General features: G+C 44.9%; 1 protein-coding gene across 9 annotated transcripts in view; it reads right to left on the bottom strand.

Moving 5' to 3' along the window:
• The window catches only part of atp2b2 (ATPase plasma membrane Ca2+ transporting 2), a 203,637-nt gene extending 184,916 nt beyond the window's left edge, over positions 1-18,721 (bottom strand). For all 9 annotated transcript variants that reach the window (XM_042324885.1, XM_042324883.1, XM_042324892.1 and 6 more), the window contains exons 1-2: positions 18,569-18,721; positions 17,343-18,089 (exon numbers count right to left, since the gene is read on the bottom strand). In XM_042324885.1, the coding sequence (XP_042180819.1) occupies positions 17,343-17,547 (205 nt within the window). In that variant the 5' untranslated portion in view covers positions 17,548-18,089; positions 18,569-18,721. The remainder of the gene's footprint in view (positions 1-17,342; positions 18,090-18,568) is intronic.
• Positions 18,722-24,713: the final 5,992 nt, after the last annotated feature.

Genomic DNA, 24,713 nt, shown 5'->3' with positions numbered 1-24,713 from the left:
AGTGCACCTTCCTCCAACAGTGCTTCTGAATCAAGTGCACCTTCCTCCAACAGTGCTTCTGAATCAAGTGCACCTTCCTCCAACAGTGCTTCTGAATCAAGTGCACCTTCCTCCAACAGTTCTTCTGAATCAAGTGCACCTTCCTCCAACAGTGCTTCTGAATCAAGTGCACCTTCCTCCAACAGTGCTTCTGAATCAAGTGCACCTTCCTCCAACAGTGCTTCTGAATCAAGTGCACCTTCCTCCAACAGTGCTTCTGAATCAAGTGCACCTTCCTCCAACAGTGCCACACCAATAATAAAAAGGAAAGCGAGCCTTTATCGTTGGCTTTTCTACACAAATGTTTGGGGATCTATTAAGGAATGCCTCGCGATCGACCAGTTGGTGACCACTGTCATAGAGGATCACTCTGATGAGATTTCATTTATTTGTGTGTGTGTGTGTGTGTGTTAAAAGTGTGCACCCACATGTGTCTGTGTGTACAGTACAATACAGTGTGTCATACTATAGGGGGTTCACAGAAGGCCCGGCTGCACCTTATTTAGGGAGGACATGTTCTTAGTAATGGCTGGAGCATTGTTTCCATGTTTGATAACATTCCATTTACTCATTTCTAGCCATTGCTATGAGACGTCCTCCCCTCAGCAGCCTCCTGTGATAAGGTTCTAGGATGGGATACAGGGTTCTAGGATGGGATATAGGGTTTCTAGGATGGACTATAGGGTTCTAGAACTGGATATAGGGTTCTAGATTTGGATATAGAGTGCTAGGCTGGGTTTCTAGTCTGGGATATCATGTTTTAAACTAAGACATAGAGCTCTAGAATGGCATACAGAGGCTGGGAAATATAGTTCTAAATTGAGATATAGGATTCTAGAATGGGATATAGGGTTATAGACTGGTATAAAGGGTTCTATAATGGTATATATGGTTCAAGAATGGATATAGGGTTCTAGGGTTCTAGAATGGGATATAGTGTTCTAGACTGGGATATGGGGTTCCAGAATGGGATATAGGGTTCTAGAATGGGATATAGGACACCGTCTGAAGGACGTAGTCTGTTTGATGTACGCTGGGATAAGATGTCTTCTCCAGTGAGATGTGAGGAGCCATCAACCAGAAATAGAAAAGGAGAGCAGGGATGGAGGGAGGGAGAGAGAGTGGGAGGTGTGAGGAGAGAGGAGGACAGACAGACACAGTGAGGGAACAGGGGGGGGGTGGAAAGAGGGATGGAGAGAGGTAAGGAGGAAGAGATGCCCAATGGTGGAGATGTTGCCATATATGTTCAGAGTCATATCCCTTTAAAACTTGGAGAGGATCTTATGTCAGATGCTGTTTGTTGAAGTAATATGGCTACAGGTTCACATGACTCACCTAAAGCCCATTATTGTGGGAAGCTGCTATAGTTGAGTTTTGCACAAGTTTAAAAGTCAGTATCTGAATAATATGTGTGAAATGCTTGATAATGTGTGTGATATCAACAGAGAGGTATATTTTCTGGGTGACCTACTGTTGAAGTCGGAAGTTTACATACACCTTAGCCAAGTACATTTAAACTCAGTTTTTTACAATCTTTGACATTTAATCCTCGTAAAAATTCCTTGTCTTTGGTCAGTTATGATCACCACTTTATTTTTAGAATGTGAAATGTCAGAATAATAGTTGAGAGAATGATTTACTTCATCACATTCCCAGTGGGTCAGAAGTTTACATGCACTCAATTAGTATTTGGTAGCATTGCCTTTAAATTGTTTAACTTTGGTCAAAAGTTTTGGGTAGTCTTCCACAAGCTTCCCACAATGAGTTGGATGAATGTTGTCCCATTCCTCCTGACAGAGCTGGTGTAACTGAGTCAGGTTTGTAGGCCTTCTTGCTAGCACATGCTTTTTCAGTTCTGCCCACAACATTTCTATAGGATCGAGGGCTTTGTGATGGCCACTCCAATTCCTTGACTTTGTTGTCCTTAAGCCAATTTGCCACAACTTTGGAAGTATGCTTGGGGTCATTGCCCATTTGGAAGACCCATTTTCGACCAAGCTTTAACTTCCTGACTGATGTCTTGATGTTGCTTCAATATATCCACATAATTTTCCTACCTCATGATGCCATCTATTTTGTGAAGTGCACCAGTCCCTCCTGCAGCAAAGCATCCCCACAACATGATGCTGCCACCCCTATGGTTCACGGTTGGGATGGTGTTCTTCGGCTTGCAAGCCTCCCCTTTTTCCTCCAAACATAATGATGGTCATTATGGCCAAACAGTTCTATTTTTGTTTCATCAGACCAGAGGACATTTCTCCAAAAAGTACGATCTTTGTCCCCATGTGCAGTTGCAAACCGTAGTCTGGCTTTTTTTTATGGTGGTTTTGGAGCAGTGGCTTCTTCCATGCTGAGCAGCTTTTCAGGTTATGTTGATATAGGACTTGTTTTACTGTGGATATAGACACTTTTGTGCCTGTTTCCTCCAGCATCTTCACAAGGTCCTTTGCTGTTGTTCTGGGATTGATTTGCACTTTTCGCACCAAAGTGCGTTCATCTCTAGGAGACAGAACGCGTCTTCTTCCTGAGTGGTATGACGGCTGCGTGGTCCCATGGTGTTTAAACTTGCGTACTATTGTTCGTACAGATGAACGTGTTACCTGCAGGCGTTTGGAAATTACTCCCAATGATGAACCAGACTTGTGGAGGTCTACAGTTTTTTCTGAGGTCTTGTCTGATTTCTTTTGATTTTCCCATGAGGTCAAGCAACGAGGCACTGAGTTTGAAGGTATGCCTTGAAATACATCCACAGGTACACCTCCAATTGACTCACATTTTGTCAATTAGCCTATCAGAAGCTTCTAAAGCCATGACATCATTTTCTGGAATTTTCCAAGCTGTTTAAAGGCACAGTCAACTTAGTGTATGTAAACTTCTGACCCAGTGGAATTGTGATACAGTGAATTATAGGGGAAATAATCTTTCTGTAAACAATTGTTGGAAAAATGACTTGTGTCATGCACAAAGTAGATGTTCTAACCAACTTGCCAAAACTATAGTTTGTTAACAAGACATTTGTGGAGTGGTTGAAAAACGACTTTTAATGACTCCAACCTAAGTGTATGTAAACATCCGACTTCAACTGTAAATATTGACTTGCTTTCATCAAGCTGCCCACTCGACAACAAAAAAAGTCAAAAAGTCAAACTCTTCAAGTTATCACTCGACCTAACAGGGTATTTACAAATAACACAGGAATTAAATCATCAACACATACTGATCACATCTTTATAGGGATCGGCATTTAATATGTACAGCACTTACACAAATGACTGATATTTGGCTGAGAAAAATGGAAAAAAATCTGTTTTGTTAGACTTCAGTACAGCTCTTGTTCATAATATGTTGTTACAAAAACATCTGTGTTACATCACCTGCTATATTGTGAATAAAGAGTTACCTGTCTAACAAAACACAGAGGGTGTTCTTTAATGGAAGCCTCTCCGACATTATCCAGGGACACTCAGGAATTCCCCAGGGCAGCTGTCTAGGCCCCCATGCATTTTTCAATATTTAATAATGACCTGCCACTAGCTCTTAGTAAAGCCAGTGCTTCTATGTATGTGGATGACTCAACACCATACACGTCAGCTACTACAGCGACTGAAATGACTACGACAAAACATGTTGATACAACAGTAGCTAAGATGGGGGAGAAGTCTGTCCATAATAAAAGCGCTGCTATGCCTTCTTAACAGCACTATCAACATGGCAGATCCTACAGGCTCTAGTTTCTACCTTCTTAACAGCACTAAGAACATGGCAGATCCTACAGGCTCTAGTTTCTACCTTCTTAACAGCACTATCAACAAGGCAGGTCCTACAGGCTCTAGTTTCTACCTTCTTAACAACACTATCAACAAGACAGGTCCTACAGGCCCTAGTTTCGTCACACCTGGACTACTGTTCAGTCTTGTGGTCAGGTGCCACAAAGAGGGACTTAGGAAAATTACAATTGGCCCAGAACAAGGCAGCATGTCTGGCCCTTTAAATGTACACAGAGAGCTAACATTAATAATATTTATGTAAATCTCTCATGGCTTAAGGTAGAGGAGAAATTGACTTCATCACTACTTGTTTTTTAAGAGGTATTGAAATGTTGAACTGAGCTGTCTGTTTAAACTACTAGCATACATCTCAGACACCCATGACTACCCCACAAGACATGTCACCAGAGGTCTCTTCACAATCCCCAAGTCCACAACAGACTATGAGAGGCACACAGTACTTCATAGAGCTATGACTATTCAAATCACATTTTATTTGTCACATTAATACAACAGGTGTAGATCTTACCATGATATGCTTACTTACAAGCCCTTAACCGAAGAGGAATAGTGTAACGGCGTTCTTCGTTTGTTGAAAGAGAGGACCGAAATGCAGCGTGGTGGTTACTTGTGTTCTTTAATGAATGAATGACGATACATGAAATAACTATTAAATACGAAAACAACAAACGGAACGTGAAACCTAATACAGCCTATCTGGTGAACACTACACAAAGACAGGAACAATCACCCACGAAATACAAAGCGAAACCCAGGCTACCTAAATACGGTTCCCAATCCGAGACAACGAGAATCACCTGACTCAGATTGAGAACCGCCTCAGGCAGCCAAACCTAACTAGACACACCCCTAATCATTAGCAATCCCAAATCCTATAAAACTCCAATACGAAACACAACACATAAACCCATGTCACACCCTGGCCTGACCAAAATATATAACGAAAACACAAAACACTATGACCAAGGCGTGACAAATAGTTTTTTTAAAAGCACAAAAATATGCACTAAAAAATGTATAAAAACAAACGTTTTTTTATAAAAAGCAACACACAAAATAGCAATAACTAGACACAAGCGAGACAATGTGCAGGTTAATCGAGGAAATATTTACATGTAGGTAGGGGTAAAGTGACTATGCACAGATAATAAACAGGAAGCAGCAGTAAAAACAGATCACAATAAACCCCAGGAAGAGTAGCTGCTGCCTCAGCAGGAACTAATGGGGATCCATAATAAACCCCAGGAAGAGTAGCTGCTGCCTCAGCAGGAACTAATGGGGATCCATAATAAACCCCAGGAAGAGTAGCTGCTGCCTTGGCAGGAACTAATGGGGATCCATAATAAACCCCAGGAAGAGTAGCTGCTGCCTCAGCAGGAACTAATGGGGATCCATAATAAACCCCAGGAAGAGTAGCTGCTGCCTCGGCAGGAACTAATGGGGATCCATAATAAACCGCAGGAAGAGTAGCTGCTGCCTCAGCAGGAACTAATGGGGATCCATAATAAACCCCAGGAAGAGTAGCTGCTGCCTTGGCAGGAACTAATGGGGATCCATAATAAACCCCAGGAAGAGTAGCTGCTGCCTCAGCAGGAACTAATGGGGATCCATAATAAACCCCAGGAAGAGTAGCTGCTGCCTCAGCAGGAACTAATGGGGATCCATAATAAACCCCAGGAAGAGTAGCTGCTGCCTTGGCAGGAACTAATGGGGATCCATAATAAACCCCAGGAAGAGTAGCTGCTGCCTCAGCAGGAACTAATGGGGATCCATAATAAACCCCAGGAAGAGTAGCTGCTGCCTCAGCAGGAACTAATGGGGATCCATAATAAACCCCAGGAAGAGTAGCTGCTGCCTCGGCAGGAACTAATGGGGATCCATAATAAACCGCAGGAAGAGTAGCTGCTGCCTCAGCAGGAACTAATGGGGATCCATAATAAACCCCAGGAAGAGTAGCTGCTGCCTTGGCAGGAACTAATGGGGATCCATAATAAACCCCAGGAAGAGTAGATGCTGCCTTGGCAGGAACTAATGGGGATCCAAAATAAACCCCAGGAAGAGTAGCTGCTGCCTCAGCAGGAACTAATGGGGATCCATAATAAACCCCAGGAAGAGTAGCTGCTGCCTCAGCAGGAACTAATGGGGATCCATAATAAACCCCAGGAAGAGTAGCTGCTGCCTTGGCCGGAACTAATGGGTATCCATAATAAACCCCAGGAAGAGTAGCTGCTGCCTCAGCAGGAACTAATGGGGATCCATAATAAACCCCAGGAAGAGTAGCTGCTGCCTCAGCAGGAACTAATGGGGATCCATAATAAACCCCAGGAAGAGTAGCTGCTGCCTTGGTATCAGGAACTAATGAGGATCCATAATAAACCCCAGGAAGAGTAGCTGCTGCCTCAGCAGGAACTAATGGGGATCCATAATAAACCCCAGGAAGAGTAGCTGCTGCCTTGGCAGGAACTAATGGATATCCATAATAAACCCCAGGAAGAGTAGCTGCTGCCTTGGTATCAGGAACTAATGAGGATCCATAATAAACCCCAGGCAGAGTAGCTGCTGCCTTGGCAGGAACTAATGGGGATCCATAATAAACCCCAGGAAGAGTAGCTGCTGCCTCGGCAGGAACTAATGGGGATCCATAATAAACCTCAGGAAGAGTAGCTGCTGCCTTGGCAGGAACTAATGGGGATCCATAATAAACCCCAGGAAGAGTAGCTGCTGCCTTGGTATGAGGAACTAATGGGGATCCATAATAAACCACAGGAAGAGTAGCTGCTGCCTTGGCAGGAACTAATGAGGATACATAATAAACCCCAGGAAGAGTAGCTGCTGCCTTGGCAGGAACTAATGGGGATCCATAATAAACCTCAGGAAGAGTAGCTGCTGCCTTGGCAGGAACTAATGGGGATCCATAATAAACCCCAGGAAGAGTAGCTGCTGCCTTGGTATCAGGAACTAATGGGGATCCATAATAAACCGCAGGAAGAGTAGCTGCTGCCTTGGCAGGAACTAATGGGGATCCATAATAAACCCCAGGAAGAGTAGCTGCTGCCTAGGCAGGAACTAATGGGGATCCATAATAAACCCCAGGAAGAGTAGCTGCTGCCTCGGCAGGAACTAATGGGGATCCATAATAAACTCCAGGAAGGGTAGCTGCTGCCTTGGCAGGAACTAATGGGGATCTGTAATAAACCACAGGAAGAGTAGCTGCTTCCTTGGCAGGAACTAATGAGGATACATAATAAACCACAGGAAGAGTAGCTGCTGCCTTGGCAGGAACTAATGGGGATCCATAATAAACCCCAGGAAGAGTAGCTGCTACCTTGGCAGGAACTAAAGGGGATCCATAATAAACCCCAGGAAGAGTAGCTGATGCCCTTGGCAGGAACTAATGGGGATCCATAATAAACCCCAGGAAGAGTAGCTGCTGCCCTTGGCAGGATCTAATGAGGATCCATAATAACCCCCAGGAAGAGTAGCTGCTGCCTTGGCAGGAACTAATGGGGATCCATAATAAACCCCAGGAAGAGTAGCTGCTGCCTCGGCAGGAACTAATGGGGATCCATAATAAACCTCAGGAAGAGTAGCTGCTGCCTTGGCAGGAACTAATGGGGATCCATAATAAACCCCAGGAAGAGTAGCTGCTGCCTCGGCAGGAACTAATGGGGATCCATAATAAACTCCAGGAAGAGTAGCTGCTGCCTTGGTATCAGGAACTAATGGGGATCCATAATAAACCACAGGAAGAGTAGCTGCTGCCTCGGCAGGAACTAATGGGGATCCATAATAAACTCCAGGAAGAGTAGATGCTGCCTTGGCAGGAACTAATGGGGATCTGTAATAAACCACAGGAAGAGTAGCTGCTGCCTTGGCAGGAACTAATGAGGATACATAATAAACCCCAGGAAGAGTAGCTGCTGCCTTGGCAGGAACTAATGGGGATCCATAATAAAACCCAGGAAGAGTAGCTGCTGCCTTGGCAGGAACTAATGGGGATCCATAATAAACCCCAGGAAGAGTAGCTGCTGCCTTGGCAGGAACTAATGGGGATCCATAATAAACCCCAGGAAGAGTAGCTGCTGCCCTTGGCAGAAACTAATGGGGACCCATAATAAATACACTGCAGACGTATTAACAGACAGCCCTCTTATTGTCTTGTCTTCTAAACTGTTTACGGTTAATGATTAAAAACAGTGTTCCTTTGTCTGTGTCTGTCTTTCTAGACCTGTGTCCCAAATAGAATCCTATTCCTATTGTGTAGGAACAGAATGTACATGAGATTCCAACCTAGACCCAGGGGCAGACGTTACATAGTAAATGTAAATCTGTCTCCCTCCATTTAGTATGATATGTTTTATATGGTATGCATTAATTAATGGATGTCCATCATCCAATACGTACAATATGTTACGAATTTGCAGTCTGTTGAGGCTAACGTTGTTCTATATAGTTCCAGATAAAAACCCTTTTGGTTCCAGTTAGAACCTTTTGGGTTCCACGTAGAACCTTTTCGGGTTCCACGTAGGGCCCTTTTGAGTTCCATGTAGAATATTTTTCACTTGGGGTTCTACTTGGAACCAAAAAGGGTTCTCCTATGGCGACAGTTGAAAATACCCAATTGGAACCCTTTTTTCTAAGACTATACACAGCATTTAGGTCTATGTGGGTGTGGAGTGGGCTGGGCTGGGAGAGTCTGGGCTGGGCTGGGAGAGTCTGGGCTGGGAGAGAATGGGCTGGGAGAGTCTGGGCTGGGCTGGGAGAGAATGGGCTGGGAGAGGCTGGGCTGGGAGAGGCTGGGCTGGGCTGGGAGAGAATGGGCTGGGAGAGGCTGGGCTGGGCTGGGAGAGAATGGGCTGGGAGAGGCTGTGCTGGGCTGGGAGAGAATGGGCTGGGAGAGGCTGTGCTGGGGGAGGCTGGGCTGGGAGAGAATGGGCTGGGAGAGGCTGAGCTGGGAGAGGCTGGGCTGGGCTGGGCTGGGCTGGGCTGGGCTGGGCTGGGCTGGGCTGGGCTGGGCTGGGGGAATGGGCTGGGAGAGTCTGGGCTGGGCTGGGAGAGAATGGGCTGGGAGAGTCTGGGCTGGGCTGGGAGAGAATGGGCTGGGAGAGGCTGGGCTGGGAGAGGCTGGGCTGGGCTGGGAGAGAATGGGCTGGGGAGAATGGGCTGGGCTGGGCTGGGCTGGGAGAGAATGGGCTGGGAGAGGCTGTGCTGGGGGAGGCTGGGCTGGGCTGGGAGAGAATGGGCTGGGAGAGGCTGAGCTGGGGGAGGCTGGGCTGGGCTGGGCTGAGAATGGGCTGGGAGGCTGATGGGCTGGGAGAGTCTGGGCTGGAGTCTGGGCTGGGCTGAGGCTGAGCTGGGCTGGGAGAGGCTCTGGGCTGGGAGAGTCTGGGCTGGGAGAGTCTGGGCTGGGAGAGGCTGGGCTGGGAGAGGCTGGGCTGGGAGAGGCTGGGGGCTGGGAGAGGCTGGACTGGGAGAGTCTGAGCTGGGCTGGGAGAGGCTGAGCTGGGAGAGACTGGGCTGTGCTGGGAGAGGCTGGGCTGGGCTGGGAGAGGATGTGCTGGGATATGCTAGGCTGGAAGAGGCTGAGCTGGGATAGGCTGGGCTGGACTGGAAGATGCTGGACTGTGAGAGGCCCACTAGATACTGTCCATTCAGTAGAAAAGCAGTCCGGACCCCTTGGGATTCATAATATATGATGACCATGTTACCTGAGCATGTTGACAGATTGGTTTCCCTGTCATGAGAAAACCCAGATCGTCACAAGCTCTGTGGATTTACTTCACCGCTACACACACACACACACACACACACACACACACACACACACTCAGGACCTTCTTAAAATATTATAATACAACATCAAGTTCATCTGGAACCTAAAAGTGTTCCTGGTAGAACCATCTATAGAAAGGGTTCTACGTGGAACCCAAAAGGGATCTACATGGAACCCAAAAGGTTCTACCTGGAACGAAAAAGGGCTCTACGTGGAACCCAAAAGGGTTCTACATGGGACCCAAAAGGGCTCTACGTGGACCCAAAAGGGTTCTATATGGAACCCAAAAGGTTCTACCTGGAACCAAAAAGGGCTCTACGTGGAACCCAAAAGGTTTCTACATGGAACCCAAAAGGTTCTACCTGGAACCAAAAGGGGCTCTACGTGGAACCCAAAAGGGCTCTATGTGGAAAACAAAAGGTTCTACCTGGAACCAAAAAGGGTTCTCCTATGGAGACAGCCGCAGAACCCTTTTGGAACCAAGAGTGTGCGTAGTATTTATTGAACCAAGTAGTCTCAGTGTGCGTCCCAAATAGAACCCTATTCCCTATATAGTACCATAGGGCTATGGTCAACAGAAGTGCACTATGTAGGGAATAGGGTGTCATTTGGGACATATATTTAGTGTCAGTGTTGCTGGTATCACCAGCTGACATAGAAGTCATGTCTACTGAAGGGGCCAAGAGGAGAGGAGGAGAGCTGGACACACCATCGTCCCAAAGAGCACCATAATCCCTAGATAGTACACTGCTTTTGACAAGAGCCCTACGGTGTTCCCTATGTTAGTGCAGTATATATGAAATAGGGTGTCATTTTGGACGTGCTGAGCCGCATCTCTCTGCTGTCCTCTCCTCTCCCTCTCATGTTACATGGAAAGCTGCGGGGCCAGTGATGTGTAACAACCTTGTCAATAATGATACCTTATTCTCAGCCTGGTCTCATTGACTAAACGTAACATAATACATGTAAATCCAGGCCACTCAAATTACCCCGAACAAAAATATAAACGTGACAAGTAAAAGTGTTCGTTGAGTGTTTCATGAGATGAAATAAATTATCGCAGAATTGGGGCCTCTCGAGTGGCGGAGCGGTCTAAGATCCTGCACTGCAGTGCTAGATGCGTTACTACACACCCGGGTTCATTCCCAGTCTGTGCCACAACCGTCTGTGGCCGGGAGTCCCATAGGACGTCGCACAATTGGACCAGCGTCTTCAGGGTTAGGGGAGTGTATGTAACGGGGGGGCTTTAATTGACTCATCTTGCCCTAGCAACTCCGGTCGCCAGGTGAACAGTGTTTCCCTCCGACACATTGGTGCGGCTGGCTTCCGGGTTAAGCTGGCGGACCTTAAGAAGCGTGGCTAGGCTGTGTTCTCTGTAACATCAGACTGTGTTCTATGTGTTCTATGTAACATCAGACTGTGTTCTATGTGTTCTGTGTAACATCAGACTGTGTTCTATGTGTTCTGTGTAACATCAGACTGTGTTCTATGTTCTATGTAACATCAGACTGTGTTCTATGTTCTATGTGTTCTATGTAACATCAGACTGTGTTCTATGTTCTATGTGTTCTATGTAACATCAGACTGTGTTCTATGTGTTCTACATAACAACAGACTGTAGTATATGTTATATGTGTTCTATGTAACATCAGACTGTGTTCTATGTGTTCTGTGTAACATCAGACTGTGTTCTATGTTCTATGTGTTCTATTTAACATCAGACTGTGTTCTATGTTCTATGTGTTCTACATAACAACAGACTGTGTTCTATGTTCTATGTGTTCTATGTAACATCAGACTGTGTTCTATGTTCTATGTGTTCTACATAACAACAGACTGTGTTCTATGTTCTATGTGTTCTACATAACAACAGACTGTGTTCTATGTTCTATGTGTTCTATGTAACATCAGACTGTGTTCTATGTTCTATGTGTTCTACATAACAACAGACTGTAGTATATGTTATATGTGTTCTATGTAACATCAGACTGTGTTCTATGTTCTATGTGTTCTATGTAACATCAGACTGTGTTCTATGTTCTATGTGTTCTATGTAACATCAGACTGTGTTCTATGTGTTCTGTGTAACATCAGACTGTGTTATATGTGTTCTATGTAACATCAGACGGTGTTCTATGTTCTATGTGTTCTATGTAACATCAGACTGTGTTCTATGTGTTCTGTGTAACATCAGACTGTGTTCTATGTTCTATGTGTTCTATTTAACATCAGACTGTGTTCTATGTTCTATGTGTTCTACATAACAACGGACTGTGTTCTATGTTCTATGTGTTCTATGTAACATCAGACTGTGTTCTATGTTCTATGTGTTCTACATAACAACAGACTGTGTTCTATGTTCTATGTGTTCTATGTAATATCAGACTGTGTTCTATGTTCTATGTGTTCTACATAACAACAGACTGTGTTCTATGTTCTATGTGTTCTACATAACAACAGATTGTGTTCTATGTTCTATGTGTTCTATGTAACAACAGACTGTGTTCTATGTTCTATGTGTTCTATGTAACATCAGACTGTGTTCTATGATCTATGTGTTAACCCTCGCAAGGCTGCTGACCCAGACAGCATCACTAGTCACATCCTTAGACCAGCTGGCTGGAGTGTTTACGGACATATTCAACCTCTCTCTGTCCCAGTCTGCTGTCCTCAGAGCATGAGCAGACCAGCTGGCTGGAGTGTTTACGGACATATTCAACCTCTCCCTGTCCCAGTCTGCTGTCCTCAGAGCATGAGCAGACCAGCTGGCTGGAGTGTTTACGGACATATTCAACCTCTCCCTGTCCCAGTCTGCTGTCCTCAGAGCATGAGCAGACCAGCTGGCTGGAGTGTTAACGGACATATTCAACCTCTCTCTATCCCAGTCTGCTGTCCCCACTTGCTTCAAGATGTCCACCATTTGTTCCTGTACCAATGAAAGCAAAGGCAACTGAAAGACTACCGCCCCGTAGCCCTCACTTCTGTCATTATGAAGTGCTTTGAGAGACTAGTCAAGGATCACATCACCTCTACCTTACCTGACACCATAGACCCACTTCAATTTGCTTACCGCCCCAATAGATCCACAGATTATGCAATCGCCATCGCACTAGTCACTGCCCTATCTCATCTGGACAAGAGGAATACCTACAGTTGAAGTCTGAAGTTTACATACACTTAGGTTGGAGTCATTAAAACTCGTTTTTCAACCACTCCACAAATTTCTTGTGAACTAACTATAGTTTTGGCAAGTCGGTTAGGACATCTACTTTGAACATGACACAAGTAATTTTTCCAACAATTGTTTACAGACAGATTATTTAACTTAGAATTTACTGTATCACAATTCCAGTGGGTCAGAAGTTTACATACACTAAGTTGACTGCCTTTTAAACACCTTGGAAAATTCCAGAAAATGATGTCATGGCTTTAGAAGCTTCTGATAGGCTAATTGACATCATTTGTGTCAATTGGAGGTGTACCTGTGGATGTATTTCAAGGCATACCTTCAAACTCAGGGCCTCTTTGCTTGACATCATGGGAAAATCAAAAGAAATCAGCCAAGGCCTCAGAACAAAATTGTAGACCTCCACAAGTCTGGTTTATCCTTGGGAGCAATTTCCAAACGCCTGAAGTTACTATGTTCATCTGTACGAACAATAGTACGCAAGTTTAAACACCATGGGACCACGCAGCCATCATACCACTCAGGAAGGAGACGCGTTCTGTCTCCTAGAGATGAAAGTACTTTGGTGCAAAAAATGCAAACTCCACAGTAAAAGTCCTATATCGACATAACCTGAAAGGCCGCTCAGCAAGCAACTGCACATGGGGACAAAGATCGTACTTTTTGGAGAAATGTCCTCTGGTCTGATGAAACAAAAATAGAACTGTTTGGTCATAATGACCATCGTTATGTTTGGAGGAAAAAGGCTTGCTAGCCGAACAACACCATCCCAACCGTGAAGCATGGGGGTGGCAGCATCATGTTGTGGGGGTGCTTTGCTGCAGGAGGGACTGGTGCACTTCACAAAATAGATGGCATCATGAGGTAGGAAAATTATGTGGATATATTGAAGCAACATCTCAAGACATCAGTCAGGAAGTTAAAGATTGGTTGCAAATGGGTCTTCCAAATGGACAATGACCCCAAGCATACTTCCAAAGTTGTGGCAAAATGGCTGAAGGACAACAAAGTCAAGGTATTGGAGTGGCTATCACAAAGCCCTGACCTCAATCCTATAGAAAATGTGTGGGTAGAACTGAAAAAGCATGTGCAAGCAAGGAGGCCTACAAACCTGACTCAGTTACACCAGCTCTGTCAGGAGGAATGGGCTAAAATTCACCCAACTTATTGTGGAAAGCTTGTGGAAGGCTACCCGAAACATTTGACCCAAGTTAAACAATTTAAATACTAATTGAGTGTATGTAAACTTCTGACCCACTGGGAATGTGATGAAATAAATAATTCTCTCTACTATTATTCTGACATTTCACATTCTTAAAATAAAAGTAGTGATCCTAACTGACCAAAGACAAGGAATTTTTACTAGGATTAAATGTCAGGAATTGTGAAACACTGAGTTTAAAATGTATTTGACTAAGGTGTATGTAAACTTCCGACTTCAACTGTATGTAAGAATGCTGTTCATTGACTATAGCTCAGCATTCAACACCATAGTACCATCCACGTTCATCATTAAGCTCGGGGCCCTGGGTCTGAAGCCCTGTGCATCTGAGTCCTGGACTTCTTGATGGGTCGCCCCCTGGTGGTGAAGTTAGGAAACAACACCTCCACTTCGCTGATTCTCAACACTGGGGCTCCACAAGGGTGCATTCTCAGCCCTCTCTCTCTCTGTACTCCCTGTTCACCCATGACTGCGTGGCCATGCAAGCCTCCAACTCAATCATCAAGTTTGCAGATGACACAACAGTAGCATGCTTGATTACCAACAACAACTAGACAGCCTACAGGGAGGAGGTGAGGGCCCTTGGAGTGTGGTGTCAGGAAAATAACCTGTCACTCAACATCAACAAAACAAAGGCGCTGATCATGGACAGGAAACAGAAGAGGGAGCACCCCCATATCCACATCGACGGGACCGCAGTGGAGAAGGTGGAAAGCTTGAAGTTCCTCGGCGTACACATCACTGACGATCTGAAATGGTCCACCCACACAGACAGTGTGGTGAAGAAGGTGAAGAAGGTGCAACAGCGTGTCACCTAAAACCCTCACTAACTTTTACAGGTGCATTATCGAGAGCACCCTGTCGGGCTGTATCACCGCCTGGTACGGCAACTGCACCACCCACAGCCACAGGGCTCTCCAGATGGTAATCAGGTCTGCCCAAGGCATCAACGGGGGCAAACTACCTGCCCTCCAGGACACCTACACCACCCGATGTCACAGGAAGGCCATAAAGATCATCAATGACAACAACCACCCGAGCCACTGCCTGCTTACCCTGCTATCATCCAGAAGGCGAGGTCAGTACAGGTGCATCAAAGCTAGAACCGAGAGACTGAAAAACAGTTTCCCATCTCAAGGCCATCAGACTGTTAAATACCCATTACTAGCCAGCTTCCACCCGGTTACGCAGCCCTGCACCTTAGAGGTCACATTCTATTAAACGTCCCCAAAGCACACACATCCCTGGGTCGCTCGTCTTTTCAGTTCGCTGCAGCTAGCGACTGGAACGAGCTGCAACAAACACTCAAACGGGACAGTTTTTATCTCAATCTCTTCATTCAAAGACTCAATCATGGACACTCTTACTGACAGTTGTGGCTGCTTTGTGTGATGTATTGTTGTCTCTACCTTCTTGCCCTTTGTGCTGTTGTCTGTTCCCAATAATGTTTGTACCATGTTTTGTGCTGCTACCATGTTGTGTTGCTACCATGTTGTTGTCATGTTGTGTTGCTACCATGCTGTGTTGTCATGTGTTGCTGCCTTGCTATGTTGTTGTCTTTAGGTCTCTCTTTATGTAGTGTTGTGTTGTCTTAGGTCTCTCTTTATGTAGTGTTGTGTTGTCTTAGGTCTCTCTTTATGTAGTGTTGTGTTGTCTTAGGTCTCTCTTTATGTAGTGTTGTGTTGTCTTAGGTCTCTCTTTATGTAGGTCTCTCTTTATGTAGTGTTGTTGTCTTAGGTCTCTCTTTATGTAGTGTTGTGTTGTGTTGTCTTAGGTCTCTCTTTATGTAGTGTTGTTGTCTTAGGTCTCTCTTTATGTAGTGTTGTGTTGTCTTAGGTCTTAGGTCTCTTTATGTAGTGTTGTGTTGTCTTAGGTCTCTCTTTATGTAGTGTTGTGTGTCTTGTCTTAGTTGTCTCTCTCTTTTTATGTTGTGTTGTCTTAGGTCTCTCTTTTTAGTGTTGTGTTGTCTTAGGTCTCTCTTTATGTAGTGTTGTGTTGTTGTCTTAGGTCTCTCTTTATGTAGTGTTGTGTTGTCTTAGGTCTTTATGTAGTGTTGTGTTGTCTTAGGTCTCTTTATGTTGTGTGTTGTCTTAGGTCTCTCTTTATGTAGTGTTGTGTTGTCTTAGGTCTCTCTTTATGTAGTGTTGTCTTAGGTCTCTCTTTATGTAGTGTTGTGTTGTCTTAGGTCTCTCTTTATGTAGTGTTGTCTTAGGTCTCTCTTTATGTAGTGGTTTCTCTCTTGTGGTGATGTGTGTTTTGTCCTAGATTTTGTACTAAATGTTTAAATAAAATAAATAAATCTCAGTCCCCACAGGAGGCCTTTCTTTGCCTTTTGGTAGGTCGTCATGTTAAAAAAAGACCTCTGCCGATATATATATATAAATAGCCTTGGAATCAGTGTCCGCTTTAATAATGTTTCGATAATGTTTACATACTGCTTTACTAATCTCATATGTATATACTGTATTATATTCTACTGTATTTTAGTCAATGCCACTCAGACATTGCTGGATCTAATATTTATACTTTTATTTTTCATTTACCCCTTTTTCTCACCAATTTTGTGGTATCCAATTGTTAGTAGTTACTATCTTGTCTCATCTCTACAACTGTGTCGGGAGAGGAGGAAGTCATGCGTCCTCCGAAACACAACCCAACCAAACCGCACTGCTTCTTAACACAGCGCGCCTCCAACCCGGAAGCCAGCCGCACCAATGTGTCGGAGGAAACACCGTGCACCTGGCCACCTTGGTTAGCACGCACTGCGCCCGGCCCGCCACAGGAGTCGCTGTTGCGCGATGAGACAAGGATATCCCTACCGGCCAAACCCTCCCTAACCCGGACGACGCTAGCCAATTGTGGGTCGCCCCACGGACCTCCCGGTCGTGGCCGGCTGCACAGAGCCTGGGCGCGAACCCAAAGTCTCTCGTGGCACAGCTAGCACACGCGATGCAGTGTCTTAGGGGCGGATCCTTCAGCGTAACAATGTCTACATTGTATTTCTGATCAATTTGATGTTATTTATTTATTTATTTCCTTTATGAAACGCGGACATTTCCCTAAACTTTTGAACGGTAGTTTCTTAATTATTTTACTTTTACTTTTTTTTTTGTGAATTGTTAGATACTGCTGGAGCTCTACACACCCACAATAACATAATAAATATGTGTATGTGACCAATACATTTTGATTTGGCTGGTCATTAACAAACACACACACACACACACACAGAACCCCCCCGCACCTCACCCCTCCACACACACACACACACACTCATTAACAAACACAGGCACTCATCAAGCCCGGAGGCCGGTGTGAAGTCGTGTGACTCACCTTCTGTGGGTGATGTTTTAAGCCGTTGACAGAGCCCGTCCATGTCCCCGTACTCCTCCTGGATCTTAACAACCGCCTCGCTGCCTCTCAGCTCCATGAGTTCACGCAGCTCCATGACCGAGACCCCAAAGCCCCCTTCGTGGTTACTGCTGACATCGTTTCTTTGGTTTTTAGAGTAATAATCACTGTTGGTCAGGTCCCCCATGATGACTGACTAGCTAGTATTGCTCAGTAACTCAACGAAGAAGGAGTACAAACCTCAGACAAAGCTTTACGAGGGGGTTGTGTGGGTTGAGAGAGAGAGAGAGAGAGAGGGATTCTCGAAATGAAGAGAGGGATGAATGCCACTGGAATGCGCCCGGCAATACCGGCGATACTGGTGAAAACCACACGATAGAGAGAGAGACAGATGCTGCAGCGCCCACCGACAGACAGAGGGAGAGCTAAATCCTGTTGTCACTTTGAGATACAGAGACAGGCTGAGATCCCTCAGTCAGCGACAGTGTGGAGAGAAGACCGTACGACCATCCAGAGAACACTAAGGGAAGCCAGCTAGACCAGTGAGACCAGCAGCGAGAGGAGCGACGTACGTCCACAGGAGAATAACGATCCCTTCTGGTCTTCTGTTACTGTGGGTCAATCGGGAGCCGCTCCAGATGCATGTTCCCATTCTGCTTCTTCTATCTCCGTCTGCAGTCTGTCAATGTCTGCATTCGGTCTACATGGTGGTCCTCTTCATTACTCCTTCTGAGAGAGAGAGAGAGAGAGAGAGAAAGAGAGAGAGAGAGAGGAAAGAGAGACAGAGAGGAGAGGGAGATAGAGAGGAGAGAGAGAGAGGGGGAGAGAGAGAGACAGAGAGACAGGGAGACAGGGAGACAGAGAGGAAAGAGAGAGAGAGAGAGAGAGAGAGAGAGAGAGAGAGAGAGAGAGAGAGAGGAAAGAGAGACAGAGAGGAGAGGGAGACAGAGGGAGAGAGAGAGAGAGGGAGAGAGAGAGGAAAGAGAGAGAGAGGAGAGGGAGACAGAGGGAGAGAGAGAGAGAGAGGGAGAGAGAGAGAGACAGACAGAGAGACAGGGAGACAGAGAGGAAAGAGAGAAGGAGAGAGGGAGCGAGAGAGGAGAGAGGAGAGAGGGAGAGAGGGAGAAGGATGAGAGTGTAGCAGGCGTTAGCTCTGTGAGTCTATGTCAGTGGCAGTAGTAAAGAGAAGCAACACGGAGCGTTCGTACCGGTGATGAGTGAGGACAGTGAGGAGAGTGAGGAGAGTGAGGAGAGTGAGGAGAGTGAGAGCCCAGGCTGCCAGTGCCGCGGAGCCGCATTGTGTGTGAGAGAGAGAAATGAGGACAGAACGGAGAGGAGGGAGGCTGCCTGCGACTGCAGTGGGAGCTGCGCAGAGTGAGTGCTCTGACGCCAGCAACACACACCACAGCATAGCAGAGCCCAGAGAGAGAAAGAGAGAGAGAGAGAGAATTGGCTATACTAAAACTCTTTAACATCATCCTTAGCTCTGGCATCTTCACCAATATTTGGAACCAAGGACTTATCACCCCAATCCACAAAAGTGGAGACAAATTTGACCACAATAACTACCGTGGAATATGTATCAACAGTAACCTTGGGAAAATCCTCTGCATTATCATTAACAGCAGACTCGTACATTTCCTCAATGAAAACAATGTACTGAGCAAATGTCAAATTGGCTTTTTACCAAATTACCGTACAACAGACCATGTATTCACCCTGCACACCCTAATTGACAACCAAACAAACCAAAACAAAGGCAAAGTCTTCTCATGCTTTGTTGATTTCAAAAAAGTGGTGTCTAGATGGAATTTGTATTTGTGGTCCTGGTGACTGGACCTTTTTTGGAACACCATTATTTTGGTCTTACTGAGATTTACTGTCAGGGCCCAGGTCTGACAGAATCTGTGCATAAGATCTAGGTGCTGCAGTAGGCCCTCCTTGGTTGGTGACAGAAGCACCAGATCATCAGCAAACAGCAGACATTTGACTTCGGATTCTAGCAGGGGGAGGCCGGGTGCTGCAGACTCTTCTAGTGCCCGCGCCAATTCGTTGATATATATGTTGAAGAGGGTGGGGCTTAAGCTGCATCCCTGTCTAACCCCACGACCCTGTGTGAAGAAGTGTGTGTGTTTTTTGCCAATTTTAACCGCACACTTGTTGTTTGTGTACATGGATTTTATAATGTCGTATGTTTTACCCCCAACACCACTTTCCATCAGTTTGTATAGCAGACCCTCATGCCAGATTGAGTTGAAGGCTTTTTTTAAATCAACAAAGCATGAGAAGACTTTGCCTTTGTTTTGGTTTGTTTGATTGTCAATTAGGGTGTGCAGGGTGAATACATGGTCTGTTGTACGGTAATATGGTAAAAAGCCAATTTGACATTTGCTCAGTACATTGTTTTCATTGAGGAAGTGTACGAGTCTGCTGTTAATAATAATGCAGAGGATTTTCCCAAGGTTACTGTTGACACATATTCCACGGTAGTTATTGGGGTCAAATTTGTCTCCACTTTTGTGGATTGGGGTGATCAGTCCTTGGTTCCAAATATTGGGGAAGATGCCAGAGCTAAGTATGATGTTAAAGAGTTTTAGTATAGCCAATTGGAATTTGTTGTCTGTATATTTTATCATTTCATTGAGGATACCATCAACACCACAGGCCTTTTTGGGTTGGAGGGTTTTTATTTTGTCCTGTAACTCTTTCAATGTAATTGGAGAATCCAGTGGGTTCTGGTAGTCTTTAATAGTTGATTCTAAGATCTGTATTTGATCATGTATATGTTTTTGCTCTTTATTCTTTGTTATAGAGCCAAAAAGATTGGAGAAGTGGTTTACCCATACATCTCCATTTTGGATAGATAATTCTTCGTGTTGTTGTTTGTTTAGTGTTTTCCAATTTTCCCAGAAGTGGTTAGAGTCTATGGATTCTTCAATTGCATTGAGCTGATTTCTGACATGCTGTTCCTTCTTTTCCGTAGTGTATTTCTGTATTGTTTTAGTGATTCACCATTGAAGGCATAGACTCAGGTTTTCCGGGTCTCTATGTTTTTGGTTGGACAGGTTTCTCAATTTCTTTCTTAGATTTTTGCATTCTTCATCAAACCATTTGTCATTATTGTTAATTTTCTTCGGTTTTCTATTTGAGATTTTTAGATTTGATAGGGAAGCTGAGAGGTCAAATATACTGTTAAGATTTTCTACTGCCAAGTTTACACCTTCACTATTACAGTGGAACGTTTTACCCAGGAAATTGTCTAAAAGGGATTGAATTTGTTGTTGCCTAATTGTTTTTGGTAGGTTTCCAAACTGCATTCCTTCCATCTATAGCATTTCTTAATGTTACTCAGTTCCTTTGGCTTTGATGCCTCATGATTGAGTATTGCTCTGTTTAAGTAGACTGTGATTTTGCTGTGGTCTGATAGGGGTGTCAGTGGGCTGACTGTGAACGCTCTGAGAGACTCTGGGTTGAGGTCAGTGATAAAGTAGTCTACAGTACTACTGCCAAGAGATGAGCTATAGGTGTACCTACCATAGGAGTCCCCTCGAAGCCTACCGTTGACTATGTACATACCCAGCGTGCGACAGAGCTGCAGGAGTTGTGACCCGTTTTTGTTGGTTATGTTGTCATAGTTGTGCCTAGGGGGGCATATGTGGGAGGGAATGCTGTCACCTCTCTCTCTCTGCCCCTCTCTGTCCCTCTCTCTCTCTGCCCATTTCTCTCTCTGCCCCTCTCTCTCTCTGCCCCCCTCTCTCTCTGCCCCTCTCTCTCTCTGCCCCTCTCTCTACCCCTCTCTCTCTCTCTGCCCCTCTCTGTCCCTCTCTCTCTCTGCCCCTCTCTGTGCCTCTCTCTCTCTGCCCATTTCTCTCTCTGCCTCTCTGCAAAAAAAAAATGCTATTTGGAGATCCAAAACAAGCAAAAATGACTCAAGCCATTATCACCTTGTTTCTGTAGCTCCATTCACCTCAGTCAATAAGAGACTGAACATTCACCTCAGTCAATAAGGGACTGGACATTCACCTCAGTCAATAAGGGACTGGACATTCACCTCAGTCAATAAGGGACTGGACATTCACCTCAGTCAATAAGGGACTGGACATTCACCTCAGTCAATAGGAGACTGGACATTCACCTCAGTCAATAGGAGACTGAACATTCACCTCAGTCAATAAGGGACTGAACATTCACCTCAGTCAATAAGGGACTGGACATTCACCTCAGTCAATAAGGGACTGAACATTCACCTCAGTCAATAGGAGACATTCACCTCAGTCAATAGGAGACTGGACATTCACCTCAGTCAATAAGGGACTGGACATTCACCTCAGTCAATAAGGGACTGGACATTCACCTCAGTCAATAAGGGACTGGACATTCACCTCAGTCAATAAGGGACTGAACATTCACCTCAGTCAATAAGGAGACATTCACCTCAGTCAATAGGACTGGACTGGACTGGACATTCACCTCAGTCAATAAGGGACTGGACATTCACCTCAGTCAATAAGGGACTGGACATTCACCTCAGTCAATAAGGGACTGGACATTCACCTCAGTCAATAAGGGACTGACATTCACCTCAGTCAATAGGAGACATTCACCTCAGTCTAGGGAACATTCACCTCAGTCAATAGGAGACTGGACATTCACCTCAGTCAATAAGGGACTGGACATTCACCTCAGTCAATAGGAGACATTCACCTCAGTCAATAGGAGACTGGACATTCACCTCAGTCAATAAGGGACTGGACATTCACCTCAGTCAATAGGGACTGGACATTCACCTCAGTCAATAGGGACTGGACATTCACCTCAGTCAATAGGAGACTGGACATTCACCTCAGTCAATAAGGGACTGGACATTCACCAGTCAGACATTCAATAAGGGGACTGGACTGACATTCACCTCAGTCAATAAGGGACTGGACATTCACCTCAGTCAATAAGGGACTGGACATTCACCTCAGTCAATAAGGGACTGGACATTCACCTCAGTCACCTCATAAGGGACTGGACATTCACCTCAGTCAATAAGAGACTGGACATTCACCTCAGTCAATAAGGGACTGGACATTCACCTCAGTCAATAAGGGACTGGACATTCAGTCAATAGGGACTGGACTCAGTCAATAAGGGACTGGACATTCACCTCAGTCAATAAGGGACTGGACATTCACCTCAGTCAATAGGAGACTGAACATTCACCTCAGTCAATAAGAGACTGGACATTCACCTCAGTCAATAGGAGACTGGACATTCACCTCAGTCAATAAGAGACTGAACATTCACCTCAGTCAATAGGAGACTGGACATTCACCTCAGTCAATAAGAGACTGAACATTCACCTCAGTCAATAGGAGACTGGACATTCACCTCAGTCAATAAGAGACTGGACATTCACCTCAGTCAATAGGAGACTGAACATTCACCTCAGTCAATAAGGGACTGGACATTCACCATTCAGTCAATAAGGGACTGGACATTCACCTCAACTGAATATTCACCTCAGTCAATAGGAGACTGAACATTCACCTCAGTCAATAAGGGACTGGACATTCACCTCAACTGAACATTCACCTCAGTCAATAGGAGACTGAACATTCACCTCAGTCAATAGGAGACTGAACATTCACCTAAGGGACTGGACATTCAATCAAAGGGACTGAACATTCACCTCAGTCAATAGGAGACTGGACATTCACCTCAGTCAATAGGAGACTGAACATTCACCTCAGTCAATAAGGGACTTAAACATTCTACAAACACGTCATACAATAATTAGCTTCCTGCTACACACTTCCTGCTCAGCCCCGGGATTGAACCTCTAGTTTAGTTTCATGTCAAACATCAGTTACCGAGCCAATGTCATCTACTACAGCCAATCTTTGCAATGTGTTGAGAAAAAGTTCTGCTGTTGCCTGCAGCTGCGTCAATGTGCTCTCCACAGAGAGGAAGAGATGAAGCAAGAGGTTTCACTCTCACCAAAATCTGTCCAAATCAAGACCAATGGGTTTCTATGGGTTTATTTTGGACCTAAGCTTGTCGCCTGCCTTCCCACACGGATACCTAAGCATCTCGTCATTATGTACAGGTCTCTTCTCACCATAAAGCCAGCCAGCCATACAAACAGCCTTCACTTCCACTCCAAGCCTTTTCACATTTAAAGTCTGATTTTCAACCACCGCAGAGGTCACTATTGGATCTAGAGTTAGGGCCAAATGCAAACAAAACAAAATGAGGTCACTATTGGATCTAAAGTTAGGGCCAAATGCAAACAAAACAAAATGAGGTTTATTTTGGATCTAAAATGCCAAAACAAACGGAGGTCACTATTGGATCTTTTCACATTTAAAGTCTGATTTTCAACCACCGCAGAGGTCACTATTGGATCTAGAGTTAGGGCCAAATGCAAACAAAACAAAATGAGGTCACTATTGGATCTAAAGTTAGGGCCAAATGCAAACAAAAACAAAATGAGGTCACTATTGGATCTAAAGTTAGGGCCAAATGCAAACAAAACAAAATGAGGTCACTATTGGATCTAGAGTTAGGGCCAAATGCAAACAAAAACAAAACACTTTTTTTCTAGGTTCCATAACCCAGATTTAAATTATTTTATAATGATTAGTCTGAACTGTACACAAATTGAGTGAGTTTCTACCTACAAATATCTTGATATATGGCTTGATGGCAAACTACCACTAGTCTACTATCTCTACTGACTACCACTAGTCTACTATCTCTACTATTACTACTGACTACCACTAGTCTACTATCTCTACTATTTCTACATTTGCTACGAAGCACCTAAATAAGATCTGGTGCAACCAATTACCTTCAGAAGTCACATAATAAGTTAAATAAAGTCCACCTGTGTGCAATCTAAGTGTCCCATGATCTCAGTATATATACACCTGTTCTGAAAGGCCTCAGAGTCTGCAACACCACCAAGCAAGCGGCACCATGAAGACCAAGGAGCTCTCCAAACAGGTCAGGGACAAAGTTGTGGAGAAGTACAGATCAGGGTTGGGTTATGAAAAAATATCTAAAACTTTTAACATCCCACGGAGCACCATTAAGTCCATTATTAAAAAATGGAAAGAATATGGCACCACAACAAACCTGACAAGAGAGGGCTGCCCACCAAAACTCACGGACCAGGCAAGGAGGGCATTAATCAGAGAGGCCACAAAGAGACCAAAGATAACCCTGAAGGAGCTGCAAAGCTCCACAGTGGAGATTGGCGTATCTGTCCATAGGACCACTTTGCCGTACACTCCACAGAGCTAGGCTTTACAGAAGAGTGGCCAGAAAAATGCCATTGCTTAAAGAAAAAAATAAGCAAACATG

The sequence above is a fragment of the Oncorhynchus tshawytscha genome, linkage group LG07, assembly GCF_018296145.1.
Source record: "Oncorhynchus tshawytscha isolate Ot180627B linkage group LG07, Otsh_v2.0, whole genome shotgun sequence".
Lineage (NCBI taxonomy): Eukaryota > Metazoa > Chordata > Actinopteri > Salmoniformes > Salmonidae > Oncorhynchus > Oncorhynchus tshawytscha.
The sequence above is the reverse complement of the archived record's forward strand: the minus strand, read 5'-3'. Positions and strand labels throughout refer to the sequence as shown.